The sequence below is a fragment of the Mastomys coucha genome, unplaced genomic scaffold (genome assembly GCF_008632895.1).
Source record: "Mastomys coucha isolate ucsf_1 unplaced genomic scaffold, UCSF_Mcou_1 pScaffold14, whole genome shotgun sequence".
In the NCBI taxonomy this organism is placed as follows: domain Eukaryota; kingdom Metazoa; phylum Chordata; class Mammalia; order Rodentia; family Muridae; genus Mastomys; species Mastomys coucha.
The window spans coordinates 22,003,137-22,029,451 of record NW_022196896.1 but is presented as its reverse complement, the minus strand read 5'-3'; the positions used below and the strand labels follow the sequence as shown (position 1 = coordinate 22,029,451).

Below are 26,315 nucleotides of genomic sequence, written 5' to 3'. Positions count from 1 at the left end.
ACTACACTGCTCTGAGTAAGGCTGACCAAAACTGTGCCTTCATGGAGCTCATGTAGTGGAGAGAAAGGATAAATAGAAATTCTTGACTGACTCAGTTCAGATGCTTTTGTTTTGTTTGGTTTTTCAAGACAGAGTTTCTCTGTGTAGCCCTGGCTATCCTGGAACTCACTCTGTAGACCAGGCTGGCTCGAACTCAGAAATCCACCTGCCTCTGCCTCCCAAGTGCTGGGATAAAGGTATCTGACACCAATCTCTGGCAGTTCAGATTTTAAGACTTCTGTTATAATCAGATTCCATTAATAGTTGAAAATAATAAACTTCTTGGTTGGAATCCAATGACTAGAAATTGAATACACACTTTAAATGGTTAATTTTAGTTTATGATACCACTTATAATTATTCAAACTTGGTGTGTGTGTGTGTGTGTGGTTTATGTGTTTGTGTACATAAGTGCCACAGGTCCACAATCATGTGACTCTGTCATTCTCTACTTCAATTTTTGAGACAGAGTCTCTCAGTTAACCTGGAGCTAATTGATTAAGCAATTCGAGATGACCAACAAAGCCCACATTTCCTCCAGCCTCGCCTCGCCATGACTGGGGTTCTAGTGCGCACCATCACACCCAGCTTTCTGTGTGCGCGCTAGGGATCCAGGTTCAGGTCCTTATGCTTTCCATAGTAAACATGTTACCAACTTGCCAGTTTTTCCATTCTAATTACTCAGATGTTTAAAAAGAGGAGGAGAAAGAGGAAGAAGAGGAGGAGGAGGAAGCTTAACAATATTTTATAATCCATTGCTTTATGCCACCCTTATTTTTGAACAATTTATTTTTTTATTTTATGTGTATGTGTGTGTGCCTGAGTGTGTGTATGTGCACCATGCGTGTGTAGGGTTGAGAATGCTGGCAGAGAGCATTGGGTTCCATGGAACTGGAGTTCCAGTTGATTGTTAGCTACCCATGTAGGTCCTCTGCAAGGGTATGTGCTCTTAACCACTAAACCACCTCATCAGCTCCTCTTTGCATCACTTTCTAAGGATCATGAGTTATCATTCCTATCTCCTGAGGAGAAATAGTGCATTTTGGGTTATTTCAGGGTAGGCTATTAATAATATAGTGGAGAACATTTAGCATTGGACATCAGGTTTTGCCCAAGAAGAGTTCTATGTAGTCTTTTGTGATGGTTTGTATATTCTTGGCCCAGGAAATGGCACTGTTGAGAGATGTGACCTTGTTGGACTTGTGGACTTGTGGGTGTGGGCTTTAATACCTTTGTCCTAGCTGCCTGGAAATTAGTATTCTGCTAGTAGCCTTTGAATGAAGATGTAGAACTCTCAGCTTGTCCTGCACCTTGCCTGCCTGAAAGCTGCCATGCTCCTGCCTTGATGATAATGGACTGAACCTCTGAACCTATAAGCCAGCCCCAATTAAATATTGTTCTTTATAAAACTTGCATTGGTCATGGTGTCTGTTCACTGTAGTAAAACCCTAACTAAGACATCCTTGAAACTATCCACCTGAGTTTCTGAGTAGAATGCTGGTGGTCTCCAATATCAATACTGGGTAGCTACAGAGTGGTGCTTCTCTCCTGACTAAAATGCTCTGGTATATAAGCCAGCTTGTGTTAAGGCATAGCAATTAAAATAAAAAACAGATATTAGTTTCATTTGAAATGAAAGTGGGGTGGGGGGAAGTACCACAAACTTGAATAGTTTGGATAGATTTGGTTCCCTTAGAGATCTACTAATTTTTGAGACAATATATGACAGAATGATAGAACTTTTACATTTCCATCCCAGTTTGCTTCTCTTTTGATGTAATCAAACACTGTGAGCAAAAGAAGTCTGTGAGGAAAGGGTTTATTGCAGTTTGGGAAACCAGAGCAGGCATTCAAGGTAGGACTCTGTAGGCAGGATCTGAAGCAGAATTGGTGGAGGGCTGCTGCTTCTTGGCTTGTTTTTCGTGGCTTGCTTAGCTTGCTTCCTTATGCAACCCAGAACCACTGTCTAAAGGCAGGACCACTGCCCGAAGCGGGCTGATACTTCTCACACCAACTATTAACTAGGAAAATGTTCCACAGGTGTGCTCACAGGCCAGCCTTGAGGAGGCAGTTCCTCAGCTGAGTTTCCCTCTGCCCAGATGACTACATTTTGTGTCAAGTTGGCAAAAACTAATAGCTCACTTTATAAAATCTGTTTGAAGTATGTTTTGAATTTCAGGTTGTCTAAGTGCACACAGTATTGACAATGGGAATATACTTATATACTTGCACATAATTCAGAAAGGGAGATACTGTGTTACAAAGAGAGAGTTCTTCTAGGATTGTTTCATTCATTCTTCAACTAATCTTGGCATTTTAGCTAAGCTCTGTGGTAAGAAAGGAAAAACAGACTAGTTTCCTTTCTCTTATGATGTAATGGAGACAAATTGCACAATCATTCATAGAAACACAAAATACAAAGAGGACAAGGACCGTATTTAAAACATGTCTAGTGCCTTGACCGTATTCATTGTTTTAACCTGGTTAAGGGAGATGGGAAAGGCTTTCCTGAACCTTGATGGGAATCTAAAGGTGGAACAGGAGTTATCCAGGTGAAAAGTGTACAACATAGACATTGTATGCAAAGCAAATTGTATGAAAAGAAAAAAAAAACAAAACAAAAACTCAGTAACCAAATGGGAATGGTGAGTGTGCGGTCGGGGGAGGAAGTTCAGTGCTGCTCAAGTAGCAATAGATGTAGGGCATGTGATACAAAATGAGATTAGAAAGGTGGGCGTGTTGATAGTCTCCGTAGACTTCCTTGCCTCATGAGAATAACTTTGTTTTAGACATCCAATCCCTGTAGAGCAATAAAAGTCAAAGGTAGTATTGCATACTGCTTGTTTCTGGTGTGAGAAACAAGCCCGTCAATCAGGGCTCTCCCTGTGACTTGGTTTAGACCTCCAGAATAAGGTAGAAGATGTGCTGAATGAGTTTAGATGTTAATGAGAAGAGATTATTGTTTTAGCTTTGGACATTATTGAAGCACACTTTGGAAAAAATAACTTGTCGTGTAAGAACTGGGATGCCTGGAGACAGTCATGCTGAAAGCCAAAACCAACCATTCAGAAAGGCCACAAAAAAGAAAGATGTCTGACCAAACCTCAGACATGTCAGTGCTTGGATACACCACAAAGATGAGTCTTCAAATCACACTAACTAAAGCCAAACTATTACTGGATCTACACGAGAGACTGTAAATAACAACATCTCAAACTGATGCTGAGCAACTCACTGAATGGTGGTTTATGATACTGTAATTTTGAGTGATTTGTTCTGCTGCACCAAGGGACCCTAACAATGAATGAGTTGTTTCTAGAATATTACAGGCCATATGAAGGATATTTTGTTAAAAAAAAACAAACTAGTGTGTCAGATCACTATTTTAAATCATTCTATGGAATAGATGAATTATATAGTTGACCAGAGTACATAGGGATAACTGTCTTACTGAACAGCAGTAGTAATTCAGGCAAATTTGATTAATTATCATGGTTGTTTGGACTCAGGTTGTATTTAGGGATAAAAGCCATGGGATGAGGTTTGGGAGGGAGACTAAAGCATTGTAGCATATACCTATAATTCCAGCTACTCAGGAGAACTGTAGTTTGGGGACTATCTAAGTCAACTTAATACGATCCTGTCTCAAAATAATTAAAAAGATAGTAACAATGGAAAAAGGGGTGGAGATCAAACCCAGTGGTGGAGGATTTGACCAAAAGACAGAAGCCATGGGCTTAGTTCCCAGCATTGCCAAATCCAAAGCAAATCAAAGAGTAGATTGAACCGAACTTGTTGATGGACAGCTATTGGGAGTGAGAGGATGATGACGGAGATCTCCAAGAATTCTGCTTGTGCAATTTTATGGTTTATCTGACTGCACAAAAACAGAACATCAGAAGATGAGCAAGTTTCCGAGAAGACGGATCCCAAACTTAGCTCTAGATATGAGACATTTCATGCGCTTCCAAATATCCAGAAAGAAATGAAATGAATTGATCTATAGGATCTATAAGCCTATAACTACAAGGCCTGGCTTGAAAACCATAGTATGCTATCTGTAACACAGAGCTAAATACATGAACATTGATTCAGAGCTCCTCAGGGCCCTAGGAGTGTGCTAGGGCACGTGCCATCCACCCATGATGTACATTTCCATGATGAAGTCATGGTGGAAAAAATCCAATTGCTTGAGTGTTTACTGCTTTTTTTGATAGCATGCAAGGCCTAAAAATGAGATGTACTGAAGTTTTATGCAGTGGTCAACTTCATTTACAGGATCAGGCAATTTATCCTCTGAGGGTTAGGAAGAATTACATGAGTACTGTGTTCAATCACAGGGACAAGCCATTTGTGGCACATGAATAACAACAGCTGAAGTAAAGTCACTCCTATCTACTATACCTGGGAGGAAGAGGCACAGTTCCAAGAGTTTTCAAATTCAAAGCACTTTCCAAGAACAATTCAGTGGTTTTTAAGAAACTGAGTCATACGCCTTTCCGTACAGCGGAAATAAGGAGGCATCAACAAGCTCTTCTCCAAGCAGTTTAATTAGGAAATCTTGTAATCTTGCTTCTTACATCTTACTTATTTCTATCTTACTTCTTCTATTTTACTACTTACATCTTTACATCTTACTACTTACATCTTACTACTTCTATCTTACTACTTACATCTTACTACTTTCTTCTTACTTACTCTTATTTCCTACTTACTCCTATCCCCTACATCTTACTTACTCCTATTCCCTACATCTTACTTCTATTCCTACATCTTACTTCTATCCTTACATACTCCTATCTATCTCCAGCCCCCAGCCCTTGTGGGTTAAATACTTTCCCTGGTCCCAATCAGCATCAGCTACGTGGCAAAGCATAATAGGCTGCGGGAAAATCATACCAGCTTGCATCACAAACTGGAGGCACCCAGCTTTCCCAACTAAGGGCTTGTTTATCAATGCTCTCTGCTCTGGCCGGAGACCAGGTGTTCAATATATATGTAGGGTGGCAGCTGCGGCTCCCCACAAAACTGAGGTCATGACATGCTTGTTTCTTGGAATTTTCTCACAAGCATGCAAAATTCCCCTTGCAGGACTCCATTTTGGACTGTTTTCTGACATTTACATATTTTTTTTAATTTTTACATATCTACTTATTCATTTATTTTGTTTTGTTTTTTTCTAGATAAGATGTCTCTGTATATACCAGGCTGTTCTGGAACTCATTATATAGACCAGGTTGGCCTTGAACTTAGAGATCTGCCTGTCTCTGTCTTCCAAGTGCTGGGATTAAAAGCATGTACCACCACTGCCCACACCTAACCCCTTTCATTTTTTAAATGCAGGATATCCAGAGTGGTTTTAGTTTGAGATGTTGTAGATAAATCTAGTTGTCATTTGATACACTAGTGTCCTGTATACAAATTATATTATTATAACAGTGAAAGCATTGTGTATAATACTCTGCCAACACGAATAGAGATCCAAACTATGTCTATTAGTAACATTATTGTATTGATTGGAAAAATCTAGGGAATAGCTTTGATTTGTAGTCCTAGTATCTTGTAGAATATATGTCCATATATGTAATGGGAAGTGATTCAAATTCCTAGGAAAAGTTAAATACAGTCCTTTCTCCGGATGAATGAATGTGTCTATGATGGTCCCACTGTCCACTCGTAAACACAGAGTCATCAGTAGAATAACTGCTCCTAGGGTGCAAAGGGCCTGACTGGGGCCCAGGTGGGCAGACTTGACTTTTGATGATATGATCCACATCTCTCTTTGCCCTTTTACCGGAAGTTCCCTATCTTTCTGGTGACTTCCACTGTCTCCTTGCTTTCAGTCTGTGTTTCTGCTGGCTCAGGGCTGAAGGAGCTGAGGAGAAATGTATGTTTCAGTGGCTCCGTACGCAATACAGATGCATATCCCTTCCCAATTTTCTTCTGGACAAGTAAAAATTAGGCAAGTTAATGCATCAGCTTGGTTATTTCCTTCTGAAATAAAACTAGGAAACTTAGAGTGTGCACAACTATGAGTCTATTGCTGGGAAATAATCTTATAACCTATATTTAGTGTTTATGAATTACCCAAAATAGATGAATCAAAACATCCAGATCCCCTTGTTGGGCTGGGGATCTCCCTGCATACTTGAAGAACCAAGATTGATTATCTGTTTATAAGGAGAAATGATGTAGATGCAAAAACTTATTCTGTGAGCACACACACACACACACACACACACACACAAACACACACACACACACACACCCTAGTGAACTTTGTTTAAATGTTTGTTATTTGCCAAAGATTCTGAGACCCACTGGAAGTCACATTGTCATGAATGCAAGAAATGTCCTGGCATTCTACGATACTGAACATGCATGTTCTGGATGAATATGAAAACTTGATTTTTATGTTATTATAATTCATCTATTCAGTTAAGGGATATCTCTCAATTGTTTCTTAAGTCAAACTTCCAGAAGGGTAAAGAAACTCTTCATAAAACCCAGAGAGGAAAAACTACACTTCCTCTTTGGATCCTGTCTGGAGTCACAGATGAAAAAGAAAAAGAAAAAGAAAGAAAAAAAAAGTCAAACTTCATTTCACTGAGGCCACATCTTCGTAATGGATGAGACTAGGCCTGGAGAGATGGCTCAGCAGTTAAGAGCAGTTAAGAGCCTTTCCAGAGGTCCTGAGTTCAGTTCTCATCTGTAATGGGACCTGATGCCCTCTTCTGGTGTGTCTGAAGACAGCTACAGTGTCCTCACATACAATAAATAAATATAAACAAGAAAATAGGGATGAAATATGTATATATATTTGCTTCTGGCACTCCAGGGGCATGCCAAGCACTTCCTGTCAGAATCCTTTTCCGGTTTTCCCTAAGCACTGGCCTTCAAAGTTCTTTCATTTTATTTTATAATTCTCACATTTCACTCAGGTTTTTTCCCCAGCACCTTTAAAATGTTAAAACAAGCCTCACCCCACTCCTGTTCTTTCAGCCTCTCTTTCAAATATTTGAGTGCCTATTATGCTATTCATATGCTGAAGAACTTCCATTCATTTAAGCTGTGTACTCTAAGCACTGTAATTTCAGAATAATAACCAAGGGACAGCGATGTTTCAGATGGGCTGTCAGGAAAGATATTTCAGAGGCAACAATCACAGAGTCCTGAAAAATGAGTCAGAATCAGTCATCAAAACTTTGGGAGAAAGAAGAGATTTCTAGACAATGGGGTCAGGAAATATAAGACGTGCAGTTTTACAGCTGGGCATACCACAGTTAAGAGCATGGGGATTTAGGGAAGAATAGTTAGAAGAGGTCATTGGTGTGGGCTGAGAGAGCCCAAGAGGCTTGGCAAGTCACCAGACAGAGAGAGATTGCTTTATGATGGTAATGAGGAGCCATGGAGGGCTAGAGTAAAGTAAACTTTACTTTTAAAAATTGTCCTGATTTGTATATGGAAAACAGATACATAGAGAAGATGAGAAGAAACCAGTGAGATATAGCACTAATTAAGGGGCTATGAGTTGTGAATGATGTTCTGAACAGTGATGGAGGCGTTGGAAACACTGGAAATACTGAGATGTGGTTGAATTCATTATCCATCTATCCATCCATCCATCCATCCATCCATGCTTGTGTTTGGAGATAGGGTCTCACTAGGTAGCTGGGGCAAGCTTGGAACTTGTGATTTCCTCACCACAACCTCCACACCTGTCTGAGGAGATCAAGCATAGAGCACTGGCATTTGCTGATGGCACTTGGCAGATGGACAGAGGTTTGGCAGAGGAGAGCTAGCATGAGCACGATAGAAGTTCACAACTGTCTTTCAGGCTAGTAAGCCCTGGGAAATAACTGGGGAAGTTCTCCAAATGAGAACTGTAATCCTGCTGTGGTAGAAAGTAGGCAATTCTGGAGAGGACTTTGAGCTCAGCTCTTGTGCATTGTATTTTCATAATCACTAAAAGTGTATTAAGTATAGTGAGAATAACATCATTTTCATATCTTTTTTTTTTCTTTTTCTTGAGACAGGGTTTCTCTGTGTAGCCCTGACCTCGAACTCACTCTGTAGACCAGGCTGGCCTCGAACTCAGAAGTCTGCCTGCCCCTGCTTCCCAAGTGCTAGAATTAAAGGCTTGCACCACCACTGGCTGGCTTCATATCTTCTAAAAGGAATCAGTAATGTATTTCTGGCTGTGGTTTGTTTTTGACAAAGATTCTGTTCTTTGGTGGGTAAGGGGAGGAAGAGTTCTACTGGATTTGTGTTGCTTTTATATGTTTCTAGGCATTTTTCTTTGATCCATTGTTGTAATAAAATAACCCCTCTCCCCATTTTTGCTCTATGGGAATAAGCATAAGATATGTACAAGGTCTTGCTCTTTTTTCATGACTTCAGGTGAGACTTCCAAGCATTCTGGAGCTCAGTTCCTTTATAGCCTCAGAGTCATTTTTAATTGTTGTCAGGCACTCAGAGCCTCAGTTTCTCACACCAGAAACAAGCAGTATGCAGTACTACCTTTGACTTTTATACTTTATGTTTTGTGGCCTAATTTTTTTGGTAAGGAATTTGAAGCACTTGAGATATATCTTTACAGAATATCCTTCATCCAAAGTGCTTGGGATAGTAAGTGGTTTAGTTAATTAGCTAATTAATTAGAAATTTGCATAGGCACCACAGGCTGAACATTCCTAATCTGAAAAGGTGAAATCTGAAATACTGGGTCATTGTAGGGTTCAAAATGATTTGGATTTCAAAACAGTTTGGAGGTTAGTTTTTTGTTTTTGTTTTTGTTTTAAAATTAGAGATGCTTAAACTATTTACCTTAAAATAGGTAGGTGCTCAATCTATATTACCTGCATTACCTCTCTTTACCTTTACTTCCAAAGTCCCACCTGGGATTAAATTCTAAATTTTATATTATCTTTATTGAAAAGACAATATGTGAATGTTTTAGAACTAGTGCGTATTTCTTCTTTTCTGAGTTAGAAGTCGGACTAGCATGGAATGTTTCATCCATCTGCAGACCATGCATGCACATGCTATGTGACTGGTCAAAGAATATTTATTCAAACATGAGGGTTTGGAGGCATATGATTTCTTCGGCCCATATTTTGCTGAGTTAAACTTGGTTGATACATGTGAATTTCAGAACAGTTTATAAGAAAGGCTCTAATTATCCTAGATTTGAATATGATTTCAATAGAGGGAGAGATTGAGGATGACACAGTACAAAGTGATATTTTATTGTTTCAGAAATTAAAAGTTCTAAGCTTCATCATCCTAAAGAGAAGTAATACATATATATAGGAGTGATTTAAATAGGAAGATTTCCATAGGATGTTACCCAAATAAACATTGATTTCTGTTGAGGTGTTTGGATTCTATACATGAATACAAAACAATGTAAAAATTTGATAAATAAATAGTTTCCAAACTTATAGGACCGTCTTGGTTCTCTGTGTAGGATACTTTGCCAAGTTTGGCATACGTTGGATTTGCTACTAATCTCTAATGAGAATAAATCATGCCTCAGTACAGGATGATCCAAGTGAACGCCAGATAATATGTATGATTGATCCTTCCAGTCTGTCTGGGCTGGTGCACTAAGCAGACCTTGGGTGCAAGCTCTGCATCCAGTCCCAAAACAACCAGAAGCAGCTCCACTCCCAGGCGTTCTAACAAGCCCAAGATCACAAGATCCCAGAATCACAGGATCACAGAGACAGATTGACTCTGAGGAGTTCTGACACAACCAGTTCTGACACCCACAGGAAGGACAGGCTCCAGTCAGATTTAGCAAGGGCAGGTAGCACTAGAGATAACCAGATGGTACAGGGCAAGCATAAGAATATAAGCAACACAAACCAAGATCACTTGCCATCATCAGAACCCAATTCTCCCACCATAGCAAGTCCTGGATACACCATCACACCAGAAAAGCAAGATTCAGATCTAAAATCACTTATCATGATGATGATACAGGACTTTAAGAAAGACATAAATAGCACTCTCAAAGAAATACAAGAGAACACAGGTAAACAGTTAGAAGCCCTTCAAGAGGAAACACAAAAATCCCTTAAAGCACAATCAAACTGCTGAAGGAAATGAGCAAAACCATCCGGAATCTAAATATAGAAATAGAAACAATAAAGAAATCAGAAAGAGAGACAACCCTGAAGATAGAAAACCTAGGAAAGAAATCAGGAGTCGTAGATGCAAGCATCACCAACAGAATACAATAGATAGAAGAGAGAATCTCAGGGGCAAGAGACACCATAGAAAACATTGACACAGCAGTCAAAGAAAATGCAAAAATCAGAAAGATCCTAACTGAGAACTTCCAGGAAATCCAGGATGCACTGAGAAGACCAAACCTAAGGATAATAGGTATAGAAGAGAGTGAAAACTCCCAATGTAATGGGCCAGTAAATATCTTCAACAAAATTATAGAAGAAACCTTTCCTAACCTGAAGAAAGAGATGCCCATGAACATACAAGAAGCCTACAGAACTCCAAATAGACTGGACCAGAAAAGAAATTCCTCCCGGCACATAATAATAAAAACACCAAATGCATTAAACAAAGAAAGAATTTTAAAAGCAGTAAAGGAAAAAGGTGAAGTAACATATAAAGGCAGGTCTATAATCATCACACCAAACTTCTCACCAGAGACTATGAAAGCTAGAAGATCCTGGGCAAATGTCATACAGACCCTAAGAGAACACAAATGTCAGCCCAGGCTACTATACCCAGCAAAACTCTCAATTACCATAGATGGAGAAAACAAGATATCCCATGACAAAATAAAATTTACACATTATCTTTCTACAAATCCAGCCCTACAAAGGATAATAAATGGAAAACATCAACATGGATGGAGCGAAACTACACCCTAGAAGAAGCAAGAAAGTAATCTTTCAACAAATCCACCCAAACCTAATTCCACCTCTTATAACAAAAACAACAGGAAATAACAACTACTTTTTCTTATTATCTTAATATGAAAATTAATATTACCAACATATCCTAAGTGAATGAAATCCAAAAATATGAGGAACTAGAAATTTGTTGATGGTCATCCAATGGTCTCTCTAATTTGGTAATTGGAGAAGTAGGTCCAATATTGTACAATCCATATACACTTTCTGCTTGTTTGTACATGACAGTGTCTTCCTGTGTACCATATAATGGTCTTGAAATCAGACTTCTATCTCAGCCTCTCTGTTAGGAGTATTGTTTATTTCATGCCTTTACACTATACTATGGTTTTCAGAACAGCTTATATATTTCAAAAGTCTTTATATACCCAAAAGAAACATAGACAAATTGGGAAGGGGCTTGTAAGAGAACAACAAAGACTAAGAGTGAAGGCTTTGCCTGACGTTTGTAACTCTTGTATCAAGTTTGAAGAATAAGACTTTATAAGTTACTCTTTCTCTGAGATGAATGCTTTTCCAAATTATCACAGCCAATGAAACAAATTCTTCACCTAATGTCTGTGCCACCCTCCTAGCAGAACCATTGTTCATTGAAACAGTTGGTGAATGTCTTTATGGATAGACCATCTTAATACACACACCATTTCTTAAATGAATTTAACCTGTTCTCTATGGACTGAGAATAAAGTCACTCACTCAAGTCAAATAGCTTTGACCATAGCAGGAAGTATGTGTCTAAAAATAGTGCCTACAATTCATTCCTTGGTGCAGCAGAACTGTCAACTCTCAGCTTAGCTATGATGCAGGTAAAATCCTTTGGTGATGTGAGGGTAATTGAAATACAGCCTTATTACAATGAAATCCAATGTCTAAAAATTGTTCTTATTTTGGGCTTGTACCACAGTAAGAGCCAAGATTTTAAGCTCTACTAAATACAAAACAAACAAACAAAAAGACTTTATATATTTATGTTCACTTAAGAAAATACTAGTAGCAGTGCATTATTTTGAAATATACAGTTAATATATTTGGAGTTATTTAAAATTTATATGGAGAAAAACATGTATTTTCAGTATTGCTCTAGACAAGCATCTTCATAAGACTGTTAAATTGATTGTTGTTTTATATCAAACAACTTTTCTAATACTCATTTTTATTGTTATAATATTTTATAAATTTTAAAGAACATGACAAAAAAGATATTGTAGGTATTGAAGGGGGGTCTCTGGGAGGAGTTGGGGTACAAAAGGGAAATAAGAATGTGATTAATTCTATTTTCTTAAAATATGTTTTGAAATGTTAACAAATTCAGATAAATTGAAATCATGTATCTTTTCTCATCATAATGTAATAAAAGTTAAAAAAATATGTATCATTGAGTCTGAAAATCAAAAAATTACCACATCTGCAAACTTATTGGTTGAAGTAGTTGTAAATCACCTGGTTTAAAAAGTGGAGGAATATGGACTTCATGTCTTTATGGTAAGAGGGACAGAGAACTTGCAGCCATGTTATATAAAGCAACCACAATAAGCCATGACATGTGTGGCTGGAATGGAATGCTGTGCAGTTGGAAAAATAATAAGTTTCTGTTTTTTAAAACAGGGTTACTCTGTTGTAGCCCTGGCTCTCCTGGATCTTGCTTCGTAGACCAGGCTAGCCTTGATTGCTCAGAGATCAGCCTTCCTCAACCTCTCCAGTGCTATATAAAGATGTGTGTCATCAGGACTGGCTTGTAGCTAGAAAAGCAAATGAGGGAACTGTATATACCATTAGAATACTAGCAGGGAAGATTGCCAGAAGATGCTGTGAGGCAAAAATGTGTGATGAGAAATAGAGTAAGGCACATTGTCTAGTGTATAAAAACATAGGGCAAATATGCATATGTGCATATTATATGCAATAGTCTTTAGAAACACTGGCAAGGTGCTTCATAGGTGTGGTGGCTTCTGTGATCTGCAGAGAGAAGGTTCTCATACCAGCAGAATGAATACATTGATGTGATAAATAAAGCACAATTTTTTTCACAAGAAATGTTATGGCAATATAAACATAAAGTGAAATTTTCGAAGGGAGAAAAGTCCACCATTAGTTATAAGCATATGATAATATGAAAGGGAAACATGAAAGGGAAGGCTTCATCAACATGTTATAGACAGGTAGTAATACATGGTTATGATGGGATAGTGCAGATGCTTTGAAAGATAATGATTTGTTAAGTTATAGATCAGTAGTTGAGAAAGTCTACTAACGTAGAAAATACTACTTGAATAAAATGTATCATACATTAGAAAGCAAGTGATACAAATCCTGCATGAGAATGCTATTTGATGTGAATGCCAGACATGGCTGGCCTTCATTGACAACATTCCCTAGGTCTTAGGAGAATCCTGCTTCAAATAGGAAGCACCACTGCGTCTCCTACATGTTTTCCTTATTGCCTCCCACCAGTATTGGTTACTGGTCAATTCTAGTCTTTTCCAGGTTGAGGTAAATGTTTCCTTTCTACAGACAGACGAATGGAAAGGCAACTCTGGAACTATTGCAACTGAAACCAGCTGCACAGCAAAGCTCTCCTGTTATGTGTAGTCTTTGCCAGGAAATACATGTTCCCTAAACAGTTCCTGTGTCCAGTTTGTATTGCATGTTTGTGTGTGTGTGTGTGTGTGTGTGTGTGTGTGTGTGTGTGTGTGATCCTAGAGAGACATGGCTGGAGATAGGATCCCTTTCTCTGTCATCTCTCTTGCGTGTGATCTCCTATGTCCAGGCACTAGGCATGCTCCCTCCCTAACTCGGTGTCCCCATCCTCCTTGCATCCACCATGTGAATGAATGGGTGATGGAGTGAGGCATCCTGGTGACATCACTGCACAGTGGAGGTGTTACAGGGAGCTGGAGAAGCATGAGAACAAAAGGCAGTGTGGTCCATGGAAGGTACGGTCACATCTTTGCTAGAAAAGGCACGTTAAGGGGGTCACTGCCACAATCTGTAGGGAAGAACTGCCACTTTAATTGCTCCATTTCTTTAGGAATCTTTAATTTGGAAATGACATTTAGTTAATCCATTGGCTAAAATGGGATTTTTTTTTCACTAATAGTTTTCAGCACTTATTATATGCCTGTAAAATAAATATTAATCCTAAGGGTCTTGTCGGCTCTCATGTATTTATCTGATTTTGCTCAGATGTACAATGATTACTTCAAGTTCTAAAATTATTCTAATTCTAAAATTCTAATTATTGATTTTTAATCTAAAATTGGTTAATCATTGATCCACTTATAATTCATTAAAGGTAATAATTTCTAATTAGAAAGATGCAGAGTATAGTATACTAGTTTATGTATTTATACTATCAAGTAGTATGTGATTTTAACAGAATGCCATCTTGTTTGACATCTTTAAGCAAACCAAACATTACAAAACCAGTTTGGCTGTTTTCTTTTCTCATGCATGTAGTTTCTTTCTCCCCTTCCTCTCCCCGTGTCATCTCTCAGCCTAACATGTCTCTCAACAGGCCTGGGATAAGTAGACTTACTTATTACTAGTGATTTATGAATACTTGAGGTCAGTATATACATTATATATATATATGTGTGTGTGTGTGTGTGTGTGTGTGTGTGTGTGTGTGTGTGTGTGTGAGTGTGTGTGTGTATGTGTATGTATATGTATATGTATATATTGACATGCCAAAGACTGTCTTACTTTCTCTTAGAAAATGCAGTTTGTGATCATCAGTGGAATGTGATGAGTAAAAAGAATAATAGAAGGGTCTGGTTAGACGGCTCAGAGGTTAAGAGCACTGACTGTTCTTCTAGAGGTCCTGAGTTCAAATCCCAGCAACCACATGGTGGCTCACAACCATCCGTAATGGGATCTGATGCCCTCTTCTGGAGTGTCTGAAGACAGCTACAGTGTACTCACATACATTAAATAAATAAATCTTAAAACAAAGTAACAGAAGAGTGATCCTTTACACCTGTCTAGACTGTAGGAGGTTTTCTTCCTTCCTTCCTTCCTTCCTTCCTTCCTTCCTTCCTTCCTTCCTTCCTTCCTTGGCTATGGAAGCAGTTATTTGATCTTTATAACAAAGGATCGTCTTTGTAGTTTTTTGAGACATGTATTTTGAAAGCAGTGTTGTAAATGTTGAACTGAGAGTGGAGCCATATAAATACTCAGTGTGATGTCACATAAAGCAATGCCAGAAAAAAATTGTATTTCTTGAAATAGCAATAAATGAAATAATTGAAAAAAGCAAAATTGAAAATACTCCATAAGCCATCACTTCTTGGGAGCAATAGCAGTGCCACAGGTGAACTGCATTCAGATTAGGCTGTGTGTGCCTTGCAAGGAAAGGGGAAATTAGAGTAGCAGCCATTGTCATCTAGGAGTTGCGTATCGGTAGGTAGTTAAGCATTTCTTACCATGATCTCCAGTCCTGTGGCTGTTCTTTGACACAGTCTATATGCATGAGATAGTGCAAGGCAGTTGGTGATAGTTCATAGAGAAAGTTTATATTCATTGTTGGCTGAGAGGTAGGAACACCTGGTTTGTTGTTGCCTTGTGGTCTTTCCTGGCTTCATGTAAGTTCCCATAATGGCTCTGGGATGTAAACTGATGCTGCTCTCATGCTGATATTGCAGCCATATCATATGTATGGCTGTTTTTCTAGAGGTATGGATTGAAGGAAGGCATGAATGGTAAACTTTTATAGAAGTGTTGAAATACTTAGAGGAATCAGTGTGGTAGATTGTGCAGTAAGATCTATGCCCTCGGCCTTTTCCCTCCTCTTGTAACCTTGGTGCACACTCTTTCATCATCAGAGTTTTCTTTTTTAAGCAAATAATAATCTTCCTGTTATCACACAAGGTGATAGTCGTCCTTGTGGCATTACATGTGTATAACTATCATTGCTCATTGCTTCCCACTGTCTTCAGTGACCCTACCTTCCCATGTGCTTTGATGCCACATGTGGACTCTTAGCTTCTCTTGATCTCCTTTCTCCTCCATTTAGACCTCTTCCACGTCGTCTTTCATAGCCCTATTCCCATTTCCATCTATACATAGATATATGTATATGTGCATATACATACATATGCTTACATTTAGATTCTGTAAATGGGAGAACATGACATTTGTCTTTCTGAATCTGGTTTATTTCACTCAACATAATGATCTCTAATACAGCCCATTATTCTGCAAATGTCGTAATTTAATTTTCTTTATGCCCGGATAAAATTTCATTTTGTACATGTCCATTTTTATTATGTATTCTTCTGTTTCTGGACATGTAGGCTGATTCCATATTACATTCTGGGTTCTGTGAACAGTTTAGCAGTCAACGTGGATATCCAAGTACCACTATAGTCCATATAGGTCCATAGCCAGGAGTCAAATAGCAGGTCATATAGCAATTTTGGTTTTAGCTTTTGAGAACCCTACTGATTTCTGTAATGGCTGCTCCAGTTAATAAGTCAACTCCAATTACCCAACCCCACACTCTTCCCTTCTCTCTTTAGAAAACAGGCAAACAGACAAATAATAACCAGTCAAACCAAAATAAAAAACAAAAACAAAACAAAGAACAAGCACAAGAAACACACACACACACACACACACACACCAAAATCCCCACAAATTTAGAAATCAACAAGTACAAACAAAAGGCCAATAAGACAAAAAAAATTCACCCAAACAAAACCATAGGAGAGCAAACGTCTACAAAAATACCATTGAGTTCACTTTGTGTTGGTAGGTGCGGACTGCCTTTGAGTGTGGTTATCCAGTAAGACTCCATTGGAATAAACTAGGTTTTTCTTTGTGTGTGGTTGTCAATAGGAGAGAACTTCTTCTTGGTGAGGGATGAGAACTTGTATCTGCTTCTCCATCCCAGTGCTCAGCCCCTATCTGGGTTGAACCTGTGTTGCCTGTGCATACTGCGATAGTCTCTATGAGTTCATATGCATCTCAGCCAATTCTAGCTTTAAACCAAGAAGGGAATCCAGAAAATCTGGCTCAGCTCAGCATTATGTTTTGTCTTCTTTTCTCTTGTACCTTGAAAATTTACTCCAAAATATTTTCAGGTTTGAGATGGTAGGTATTACCAGAAATCTTATAGTTCTGTTAATGCACAATTCAATTCTGTTTAGAGTTTGCATTTTTTTTTTAAATTAGTTTTAAGACTCATTTAATTTTGTGTGTGTGTGTGTGTGTGTGTGTGTGTGTGTGTATTGCCCCTGGAGGTCAGAGGAAGAGGTATTGGATCCCCAGAACTGGAGCCACATATGGTGGCGAGCCACTGTGTGGGTGTTGAGATCTTAACCTGGTCCTCTGCAAGAGCAGCTAGGGCTTGTAATCAGAGAAGCATCTTACCAGACCCAGTTTCAGTCTTTTAAAGCATGCTGAAATTTTGCCCTCATCCTAAATCTTGAGGCAATAAGAGGTTTTAATGGTTGATCTTAAGGAAAATGGCCAGCCATTTCCTTGTAGACCACTCCTTCAAAGGAGGTATTTATAAAGGGAAGGCTGATCTTTGAGGATAAGGAGAGAAAGCTATTTTTCTACTTGTGAGGGAGTCTTTGAGTCAGGGATGTACTCTCAGCTCCATTTGGGGTACATGCTAAGGTCCGCAGTTCTACTCCTTTGTAATCAGTACCCTGACTGACTATCAGTGACAGGCTTAGTAAGGCTGTGGACTTATCTGACAGCTTTCAATTACTACAACTAACTTTTGTGTTTGATTTCTAATAAGCTCTTCAGACTTGCTTGCTTATTTGCTTGCTTCCTCGATTCTTTCCTTCTTTTATTCTGAGGACTAGGGAATTTATTAGGAGATATATTATTACCATATGTAGACAAAAAAGGGGGGGGGCACAGCATAGGCTTTGATGAGAGTTTAGGCCACAGCACTAGGGACAGATGATCTGGCAGGCTATCTAAAGAGAACCAGTTCAGGAGGCAGAAGAGAGTCTCTTTGTACCCCATTAGTTATTATCCATTTCTTAATGAAAAATACATGATAATTTTAAAGCTGTAACAGTTCTCTGCTTCTCTGATAAGCTAAGAGTGTAAAGATCTGAGTCTCCTTAATTTCTTCCAGGACCTGTACTGTACATTCATGGACATCCTTTTCTATCACAGGCTACACAGTAATTAATCCTGTAATGATTACACGAAGCAGCCATAGATAAACATCATACTTAACACCAGGCTTAGTCAGGTTCCTCAGAATGACTACACTCATGTCACCCATCAATACGCTCCTCTATCTCATTGGTAAGGAGCCCAGCATGCTGCTCAAATAACCACTCCAGGCTCATCCAACCACTCCTCTGATTTATCCCTGTTTTCCTGAGGTATCTTATATCAGTTTCATAAATCAGTACCTTATGGGAATACAGAAACAACTCAATAGAAATTAATAGAAAGAATTGTTAGCTAGGTATAAAATTGCTAACTAGGTAACTGAGAGGTAAACATCTTTGTCTCAAGTGTCCAGCAGGTAACAAAATGTAGCAGTCATTTTAGCAGCCATGGTTAGGCCCAGGGAGCAAATGCTGAAATTGTTAAAGCTCTGCAGTGTGGGGAAGAGGTCCCTGCACTCCTGAAATATGGTTATTGAAGACCACCCAGCAGCTGGCACTAAGAATGTTGCCTAAAGAGGCTGGCTGGAACTTGGCCTACACAGTGAAGTTGATAGTTGAAGATTGAAAATGGGATTCAGTGTTGCCCTGGGAAAATGCTTTAGCCATGGTGGGGGAATATTCCAAGGGTGACATTTAGAAAACTAGCAGGTTGTTAGAAGCTCATAGGAAACAAACAGGTAACAGAAGAGACAAATGCCTCTCTCTTCTGGCTTGGTAGGTTTTCTCCAGCACCTACTAAGAGAACACCTGCAGCCAGCTTGTAGAGTCAGAGGGTGTCTACACAGCTCCACAGTCACAATAGTGAACAAAGAATAGTGTATTTAGATTACAGGGTGACAGTCAGTGACCTGGTCACTAACATACTCTGTCTTAATCTGATGTGTACCAGATACTTCCTTCTAACAGTGGTGTGGTTCCGGGAGAACCATATCTTTGGTTCTGAGAAGGAGAGGGATGAAGAATGGTATTCCTTCTTCTCTGTATTGAGCTGTATTGAGAGAGTTGGCATTGAAAGCAGAGGTCCTATAACAGCTCAGCTGACTTTGTCTTTAAGCCACATTCTCCCAAAGACTATGAAGAAAGTGATCCTGAAGTGGAAACGGAGTGTGAGGGTGGGGGGAGAATAATGCTGGCCTTCTTTTCAGGGGCCTCCTTCTGTAATAGGAACCTAGACCATCTCAGACTTGAATATGATGTCATTTTTCTGTTATGCATCCATCTTTGTCAAGGGCTGCCTAGAGTGAGTGCACGGGTGAAGAAAGTGAATTCAGTGGGCAGGCGTTGCCATTGAAGAGGTTTATAGAGGAGAGAGTGAGGAGGTAAAGGCGGAGCAGCCCAGCGAGGCAATGCCAACCTTTAGAATACAGAGTGTGTCTCAGAAAGAGTACAGATTAATACACTAGGATGAATTAGCAAAGTAGAGAGGCTGTTTGGCGCAGCTAGAATGAATTAGCAAAATGGAGAGACTGTTTGGCGCAGAATAGATGGACGATGCTGATGCTTGTGATGGGAAACTGTAATCTGATCACTTGTGGGTTTGCAGGGTGGTACCACTTCCTTTTGAGTGTTATGGAGCAGCTCTGTGTCCTTTGATCCTTCTGCCTTCACTCTCTCTCTTTTAGTTTCCTAGGAAGTTGCCATGGAATGATTACGTCTTTCCCCCACACCATCTCTTTGCCTTTTGAGCAATGACTTCCGTTCTAGGAGAAGCAGAATCACAGAGCCCTTCAGCAGTCAGCATCTCTAGGTGTTGGCTTTCTTTTTTATTATTGTTATTATTTCTTTTATTCATGTATTCACTTTACCTCCAATCTACACTGTCCCACAACCCTTTTCCCCTTTCCCCTTTCTCCTCTAAGAGGGTAGAACTCCCTCTCCCCACCCCAGGTATCTTCCCACCATGGTACAGTTTCTGCAGGGCTAGGTACATCCTCTCCTACTGAGGCCAGGCAAGGCAGCCCAGGTAGAAGAAGATATACACATTTGTGTGTGCGTGTCGGGGCTAGGTCTAGCCTGTGTAGGTTCAGCCTGTGTATGTACTTTGGTTGGTGGTTCAGGACCTGAGAGCCCCAGAGTCCAGGTTAGTTGACTCTGTTGGTCTTCCTGTGGAGTTCTTATCCCCTTTGGGACCTGCAGTCCTTCCTCCTATTCTTTTATAAGAATCCCCATGCTCCACCCACTGTTCAGCTGTGGGTGTCTGTATCTGGTGAGTCAGCTGCTGGGTGTAGCCTCTCAGAGGACAGCCTTGCTAGACTCCTGTCTGCAAGAGCAGGCAGCAAGGCAGTCTCTAATCTGAAGGCTTTCTTTCCAGAGAAAACATTAGACTTCATACATTGATTTCACTTCTGATGTGTGGCACAGTACTAAAGATTTGGCAATGCTGTTTAGAATTAAGGACTGCAAATACACAGAAAAAAGGGATCTTTTATTTAATATAACCCCACAGAGAAGATGTTCATTGCTTAAGTATCTACCAAGGATCTTAAAAAAAAAATGGCATCTTTTACTTAATAGTGAACTTCAATTCTGAGATCACAGAAGCCTTTTTTTAATTTATACATTTCCCTGGGGTTCAGCTCTAGTGATTTCTTGACTATTGTAAAAGTGAAAGGACATGAAGTGAAGAAATTTAAATCCTAATTGCTGCTGGTCTCTTATGGGAGGAGAGAGAGCTGTCAATGAAGGCTTCCTTTGGATAAATTCTGACTGAGAGATGCTAGAAGTACAAGTGTCTCTCCATTGCTGTAGGGCTAACTACAGTGATGCACAGAAAATTATAATGGAAAGCCTAGAAGTGCTGGTTAGGGGAGCAATGAGGCTACAGTACCTGCTTTTCTAGTCACGTGTTGGGTCAAGCTGATATCTCCTGGCTTTATCACCTCCAGGGCCATGGGTTAGAAGGACCATTTGCTCCACAAGGAAGAGAGGTTTTTTTTTTTTTTTGTTTTTTGTTTTTTGTTTTTTTTTGTTTTTTTGCTCCAGTGTAGAGTAGTTTTAAAAGGATACTGGCTCTCCTATGAGGGGAGTGGCAGTGATATATTTATTTAATCTTATTTTACTAAGAAACAATATTATACCCAATACACTTCAGTGCTTTGTGAGCTCACTGAATCATTCAGTAACTATGTAGTGAATATCAGCCAAATAGGGGACATTTTAAGAGTGCTAGGGACCGAGTTATCAACAAGCCAGACAGGCCTTAGGCTACATGGAGCTGACTGTCTCTTCTGTTTTAAATTGAATCAACACTGGTTATTCCACGACACCTTCAAAAGAGCAGATATGAACATATTTTGACATTAAGGGCTTTTCTCTGCTTGACAGATTAAAAATGGTGTAGGGTCAATCTTTGAGGTAAAATTCATAGGATTTTATATTTTACATTTCAAGTGATTGTTACAACACTGACATTTTATTCTTAAAAACAAACAAACAAACAAACAAGACACAGGTTATTGGAGCTGGAAAGTTGACTTGGTGGTTAAGAGGACTGGCTGTTCTTCTAGAGGACCCAGGTTCAATTTCCAGCACCTCCATGGCTGCTCACCACTGCCTGCAACATGAATTCCAAGGGATATGGTGACTCTTCTGGCATCATATTGAGTACCAGGCATGTACGTGATGGACAAGGATATATGCAGACAGAACACGCATACACAAAAGATAATAAAATACTAAGAAAACTCACTTAATTTTGTTATTTTTATTTGCATGTATGCATCTGTGTCAGTGAAGATAACTTGTATACAGGTATCCAGAGAGGCCAGAAGAGGGCATCAGATCTGTTGGAGATGGGATCACAAGTGGTTATGAGTTGCCCTATATGGGTGCTGGGAACTGTAGGCCCTGTGAAAAAGAGCAAGCATTCTTCACTCACTGCTGAGCCACCTCTCCAGCTCGCCTACCCACCCTTCCTCCTTCCTTCCTTCTTTTCTTCCTTCTTTCCTTCCTTTCTTTCTTTCCTTCCTTCCTTCCTTCCTTCCTTCCTTCCTTCCTTCCTTCCTTCCTTCCTTCCTTCCTTCCTTCCTTCCTTCCTGATTTTGTGCATGTGTATATGTGTGTCTGATTGCACATGACTCCCCCCTTTCCTTCTTTGAGTCCTTTCATACTCTTCTATGAACACCCTCTCACCCCCAAACATCCTCTCAAATTCATTGTATCTTTTTGTTATTTGTTACGTGTATGGATAAATGTACACACACACACACACACACACACACACACACACACACAGAGCTGAGCCCATTTAGTGTCGCTGGTACATTCACGATTACATACCAGCTGACCACTTGGAGTAGGATAACCAGTTAGGGCTTACCCCTATTTCTCCTGCCTTCAGAAGCCTTCAGTGCCTGTCGTTCTTTGTCTAGGGATGAAGCCTCATGAGATTTACTTCTGGTATTTCTAGTATATCAGATGAAAGTAGGCATAACTCTTTTCTCACTCAATCAAATCTAGACTCTGTCTCACAAATCAAAACTCTTTCAGCAACAGCAGGAAATAGTTATGTGCACTTGTGTGTATCTTTGAGTTATGAGTTTTTTTCTGAAAGTTTACTTTTGTGAGTATTTAGGTTTCTAAACCTGCCCCCTTTCACCAGTATTTGAAAGAAATTGGGAAACAAAATTTGGTAAAGGAAAAGGGATGTGTTTGCAGTTTGACCAACGATAAGGAGGGATTCTAATTCCCTTCTCATCTCACCTGTGAGCATCTTGGAGTTTGTCAGAAGCCACGAACAAAGGGTGAATTTAATGGCAAGGTAAGATGAGCCGATCAGTTCCTGGAGGAAGAAACCTGGACTCCAAACACTCTCACTTTTCTGTTATGACATCAGCTTTTTGTTTAATCCATGGCCAACAAAAATGGAATCTTAAAGATGCTTCATGTTGAAGGGGGACAAAATCTAGGGTCTTTGTGGCTTATAAGATTCCAGTTTATGCCCAGAATGCAAGTGTGTTTTAGCTTGGCAGAGTCCTTTGTCCATTCTTTGATGTGACCCCATTTACATGGGGGGAAAAAGAGAGTGGTAGTCTGATGGCTGAAGGAGAAACACAAGTCTTTCTTTAGAACGTCGTCTTCTCTGCTCAGGCTTCGGCACAAGATCAAGGTTAAAAGTGTATGAGAAAGTCTCATTGACTTTCTCAAGATTCCTACTTCCTTCTGATCATAGTCAATCATTTTACTGTACCAGTATATATAGAAAACATAAATGTATTCAATGTATGCTACACGTGTGTGTAAGTATTATGATCACTGCACTTGTGTTAACTATTTTTGTTTTCTAGTAGGGAGGGGTTTATTATTTATTTATTCATTTATTCATTCTTCTTTGACAGAGTCTTTCTATTGCCATGTGAAAGAGTGTCTGGAGGGGTGGTGACAGGAGTGGGTAGGCAAGAATTTACCAAGGGTCCATGAAATATACGTCAAGAATGACAAGTTCTTAGAGAGCAGATGGCTGAGGTGATCGTGGTTCTAGGAGGGCATGGGGATTCTTTTTATAGCAGAATAACAGTTGGCAGGATGTTACTTGGTCTTATCTTGTGAGCCATTTGTAGGCATCCATATGTGCACAGACAGGTGAGCATCTTAGTATCTTACAGAATAAAGTCTACAGTGTTTTCTCTCTGGGTTGGTCGTTTTGATAGAGTGTTGGTATCAAGCTCTAAATGTCATAAATAACTGTGATTACTCTCCAAACAGGTCATGGCCCAGTTGTTAAAGCACAGGGATCTTGAGCCTTCTGTCCCTTCATCTATTGCCTTGTTTTTTGTTTTTTTTCCTCCTGTCTCACCAAGTACTAGAATTACAGGTGCACTAGTATATGGTTTTTAGTTAGGCACAAACTTCTACTACCAGATATCCAGATGAATGCAAAGAAATGGGGTGGATATTTTGAGTAAAGGAAATTTCCCACCGCAGGAGACCTAAGCTATAAAATTTGGATTTTATCAGAGTTAAGAATCATTCTGGTTGATGACACAGTTACATGCATATTTACTCTCTGCAACAAGGGCAGGTCAGCCAATGTTAATTCTTACGTATGGTAGAAGTGTTTTAGTAGTTTCTACTCTCCATCTAAGGCTTCTGTGCTCAAACTAGCCAGTTTCTGATTCAATGTAAAATGCTTTCAGCTGAACTCCCACCTCCGTATACAGCCATCGCCAGTCCAGGAACAAGTGGTATTCCTGTGATCAACTGTCGTGTGTGCCAATCTCTAATCAACCTGGATGGTAAACTTCACCAGCATGTGGTAAAGTGCACAGTTTGCAATGAAGCTACGGTAAGTGGAAATTCCATGAAGAAGCATAGTTCACCCACTGATGCCATATTTCCAAAGGAAGTTCTTCATTAGTGTTATTTAAGTGCCAATGTAGTATACAAATATGGTGATGCTTTTCATTTTTTTTCTCCTGCCTGTCTTTCTTTTATTATATAAGAATGTCTCTACATGGTTAGGATAACACCATTAGAAAATTTCTTGGTTAATTTAAATATAATGTTGCTTTGGTTCTTTATGTATTATATTTCCCTTCATTATATGTCCATTTTTATTTTAGTGCAGATCTACTGGGCTTTACTGCATATGTGGTCTTTATGTAGAACTATTTAATATCCATACCAGTATTCTTTTCCTTACTTATGAATTTATTATTACTTTCTGCGCCATACTGCTTGTTTGCAAATAGCTTAGCATTTTATTCCACTTGCTAGATATCAATGCAATATAATTTTTAAGTAATTGAAGGGCACTTTTAAAAAGCTGATCTTTGGGGTTAGAGAGATGGTTCAGAGGTTAAGAGTGCTGGCTGCTCTTCCAGAGGTCCTGAGTTCAATTCCCAGCAACCACATGGTGGCTCATAACCATCTATAATGTGATCTGGTACCCTCTTCTGGTCTGCAGGACTATATATATTTACAGACAGAATATTGTATACATAGTAAATAAATCTTAAAAAAAAAAAAAAAGCTGATCTTTGGGAAGAATAACTAAACCCAAATCTTAATGGAATAGATTTTCTGTAACTAGAAAAACTTTTTTTTTTTTTTTTTTTTTTTTTTTTAGAAAAACTATTTTTTACAGATTAAATTAGTACCTGGTAAGAGATATACTATTTAGTTGATATCTGTTTCTGCTTGTATAGTTAGACTTTAAATTTTTTCAGTCTGTTTTGAAATCGGCAATTAAATATTGAATTGAATTTTAGTGTTTATATTTTCTTCCAGTTTGGAAAATTATAAATCAGTCTGCTAGTGGACATTGTCTCTATGAACCACAAAGTATAGATACTAGGCTTGATATGTTTGAAAGTTGTTACATAAAACTCTAATTCATAAAGCCATGTATTTCATTACAATTTTTTCCAGTAAGGGATAGCCTACCATTTAGAGAAGCTTATCATGGTAAACGGTCTTAACGACAAAACTAGCTAATGTGTAAGTTGGTCCATGACTAGTGAATTTAATTAGGATCATCTTTTAATGTGCTCTTTGTAAACTCATCAAGCAAATAAAAGGAGTAAAGCAAAAGTACTAATTTTAAAAGCCAGAGCTTTGAATCTTTCCTTGGATTTAATAATATCTTCTTTCACTCTGCTGTATCTATATACACTTTTTGTTGAAACAGTGTAGGTGTGTGTGTTTGTGTGTGTGTGTGTGTGTGTGTGTGTGTGTGTGTGTGTGTGTGTAGGTGTGGAGACCAGAGGAGGATGTTTTCCTTCCTCATTCTTGGCCTTCTTCCTTTGAGATAGTCTCTCATTAGCACATTAGCTTTGAGCTAGGCTGACTGTCTAGAGTTTCTCTCTGCCTCTGACTGTCTCTGGAACTACAAATCGGGGTTACAGGTGTGTGCAGTTATGCCTTTCTTTGTATGTAGATGCTGGGAATTTGAATCCAGATTCTCATGCTTGTACAACAAGTAGTTTTACCCATGGCGCTGTCCCTCCAGTCCCTGCAGGCTCTTCATCTTACTAGGTAGCCTGCATTGCCCTCAAGCTCATGATCCTCCTGCCTCAGTCCCTAGGGGCACTGGGGTTACAAGAGTGTATCTCTGTGCCAGGCTTTGTTAAGGAATAAGAACAAACAGACAAGCCAAAGTTTTGAAGCTTTGTCTTTTTTTTTTTTTTTTTTTTTAAACAGGACAGAGTAGGTCATTCACGGTAAAACCTTAGCTTCTGAAGATTTAGCCGAC

At 39.2% G+C, this 26,315-nt stretch overlaps 1 protein-coding gene and 1 pseudogene across 1 annotated transcript in view; both read left to right on the top strand.

Moving 5' to 3' along the window:
- The window catches only part of Pip4p2 (phosphatidylinositol-4,5-bisphosphate 4-phosphatase 2), a 51,802-nt gene that overhangs the window by 2,350 nt on the left and 23,137 nt on the right, over window positions 1-26,315 (top strand). The window contains exon 2 of the mRNA XM_031366562.1: window positions 24,259-24,407. Coding sequence (XP_031222422.1) covers window positions 24,259-24,407 — 149 coding nt within the window. The remainder of the gene's footprint in view (window positions 1-24,258; window positions 24,408-26,315) is intronic.
- LOC116089667 lies at window positions 6,485-6,597 on the top strand (annotated as a pseudogene).